The sequence below is a fragment of the Priapulus caudatus genome, unplaced genomic scaffold (genome assembly GCF_000485595.1).
Source record: "Priapulus caudatus unplaced genomic scaffold, Priapulus_caudatus-5.0.1 Scaffold665, whole genome shotgun sequence".
In the NCBI taxonomy this organism is placed as follows: domain Eukaryota; kingdom Metazoa; phylum Priapulida; class Priapulimorpha; order Priapulimorphida; family Priapulidae; genus Priapulus; species Priapulus caudatus.
In genome coordinates this window covers 155675-158119 of record NW_014577726.1, presented here as the reverse complement: position 1 = coordinate 158119, position 2445 = coordinate 155675, and the positions used below count along the sequence as shown (strand labels likewise).

General features: G+C 53.9%; 2 protein-coding genes across 2 annotated transcripts in view; both read left to right on the top strand.

The window, feature by feature from the left end:
- Nucleotides 1-1792, top strand: part of LOC106812600 — an 11531-nt gene extending 9739 nt beyond the window's left edge. The window contains exon 4 of the mRNA XM_014816508.1: nucleotides 156-1792. Coding sequence (XP_014671994.1) covers nucleotides 156-1237 — 1082 coding nt within the window. The 3' untranslated portion in view covers nucleotides 1238-1792. The remainder of the gene's footprint in view (nucleotides 1-155) is intronic.
- The window catches only part of LOC106812601, a 7239-nt gene continuing 6174 nt past the window's right edge, over nucleotides 1381-2445 (top strand). Inside the window, exon 1 of the mRNA XM_014816509.1 lies at nucleotides 1381-2426. Within this exon, the coding sequence (XP_014671995.1) occupies nucleotides 2187-2426 (240 nt within the window). The 5' untranslated portion in view covers nucleotides 1381-2186. The remainder of the gene's footprint in view (nucleotides 2427-2445) is intronic.

The following is a 2445-nucleotide window of genomic DNA, read 5'->3' as shown; positions in this document are numbered from 1 at the left end:
AAGAGAGAGAGAGAGCGAGAGAGAGAGAGAGAGAGAGAGAGAGAGAGAGAGAGAGAAAGAGAGACAGAGAGAGAGAGAGAGATCGCGAATAATCCTCTCCACACAACCGACGCCGCCATCGTTACTTACTCCCGGCGTTGTTGCTGTTGCTGCAGGCGTCGACCGCAAGCTTCAGCAGGAGATCGAGAGAATCGACTGTCCGCGTCGGCAACCTTGGGAGAAATGCATCGACGGCTCGATCCGTCTGCCGGCACCGCCACCGTCGTCCGCCGACACGCGCGCCGAGTACGCCCCCACCGAGCAGCCGAGCACGTTCTTCCGGCAGCCCGTGCGCATACGCGAGGAGCTCCCGCGCCTCTCGCCGGGCGAAGACGAGGCTGGGGGGCGCTACAATCGCTACCAAACACCGCCGCGTCTGCAGACGGCGCCCGCCGACGACTGGCAGCGACGACGCGAGGAGGAGGCCGTCTATGATGGGCGGAGTATCCGCGTCGGCACGGGACCGGGTTTTGAGAACGGCGCCGTCTACGTTCGCGACGGGAACCGTGAGGGGGAGAACCGAAGAGGGCAGCCGGGCGCGGCGGTGAACGCCGGCTTCGGGGTGAGCATTCGGAACTCGGGCCCGGCGCCGCCCCTCACGAGCCTCGTCTACGGCGACACGGACACCGGACAGTACGACGCTGCGGCGGGCGACGCAGTGCGGTACGACGTGATGACGACGCCGGTGCGTCAGACGCAGCAACCGCGCACCGCAGACTTCAACCCACGCAAGTCTAAACCGACGACGACGACGACGACGACGACGACAACGACGACGACGACACCGCGTCCGCGCACCACGCGTCGCCCGCGTCGGCCCTCAACCACGACGACGACGACGACAGAAGCAGGCGCCTCTTCCGTGCTATTCAACACGGTCTCCTCTACTAACCCGAACATGCGACCCATCGGGGGGAAGCCGAGGTCCCCGAACGACGTCGGCGAGTTCCGGGTGTCGTCGGGCAACCCGACGGCTGGTAAGTCAGCGCCGCGACCGCTGCCGCCGACGATGTCGGTTGGACCGCGAGGAAATGACGTCGAGTCGCAGCCGAACCACATCCGGTTAGAAGGTCCGAAGACGTCGCTGAATTCCGGCTACAAGGCATACAAGTACAAGAACGCGTGCGCGCATGCGCGGGGTGGCTGGGTCGCTGTACTGCTAGCGGGTGTGGCATGCGCGGCCATGCTGCTGCGCTGATCATGACGAGCGACAGACGACAGGGGGCGCCTGGGTGAAGCAGTTATAGCCGTGCTGACGACGATGACGATGGTTATGATGACGACGACCACGATGATGATCATGACGATAATGATCATGACGATGATGATCATGACGATGATGATGAGGACAATAATGGTGACGACGATGATGATGGTGACGACGATTGTTATAATGACGACGACGACGACTATGATGATGATGGGATGTGGTGAGAAGGTGTGGAGATTGTTGTATGCGGTTAAGGGTAGGTAACTATTGGGTTATTGTATTGGGTTATTGTATTGGGTTAAGGGTAGCATATTGTCTCCTCGTTCACGTCACCGCCGAGTACTGCAATGAGAACGAGCGATGTGACGTAGATGCTAATTAAGTCACTACCTGCGTGCGGAAACTCCTTATCAACCAACTTTACTCCAGACCAATATTACATTAACTACTCCCCTTGTACTTATCGCCAACAGCTTGCTACAGTGATTATAAATATGATTATATCTCATCATAAATATATATTCATTTAATCGGAGGAGGAAATCGTTGTTACTTATTCAAGTATAGAAATAAGGGTATCGCATTGTGGTTTGCACTATACGCGGTCGGGACTGCATTCAGGGCTTCCGCCATACGGCACGAGGTGACACGTTATGCACACGCTGCTGCATGCAGATTGTTGCATGACAAACATGTGCGTGTCATATAACTGGTAGTAGTCTTCTTGAGCGCACACACAATCATCAGGCCAGCCACCTGACGTCACAGTACCACGTGACGCCAGCGATGCTTGGACTGAGAGAATATGCGTTCACTAGCAATCATTTATCCAATATCTAAGAACTACCTTTAAGATATCACTTATCCGTTATGTACTAACAACCATTCATATATAGTTAACCGATATAGTGTATAAACAACCATCTGTCATCTATCCATGTATCGTTCATCCATTATGTACGAACAACCATCTATCCATATGTCGTTCATCCTTTATGTACGAACAACCACCTATCTATATATCGTTTATCCTTTATGTACGAACAACTATCTATCCATTTATCGTTCATCCATTATGTACGAACAACCACCTATCCATATATCGTTCATCCATTGCATACAAACAACCATCTATCCATATATCGTTTATCCATTATGTACGAACAACCATCTATCCATATATGACCCGCTCCAGC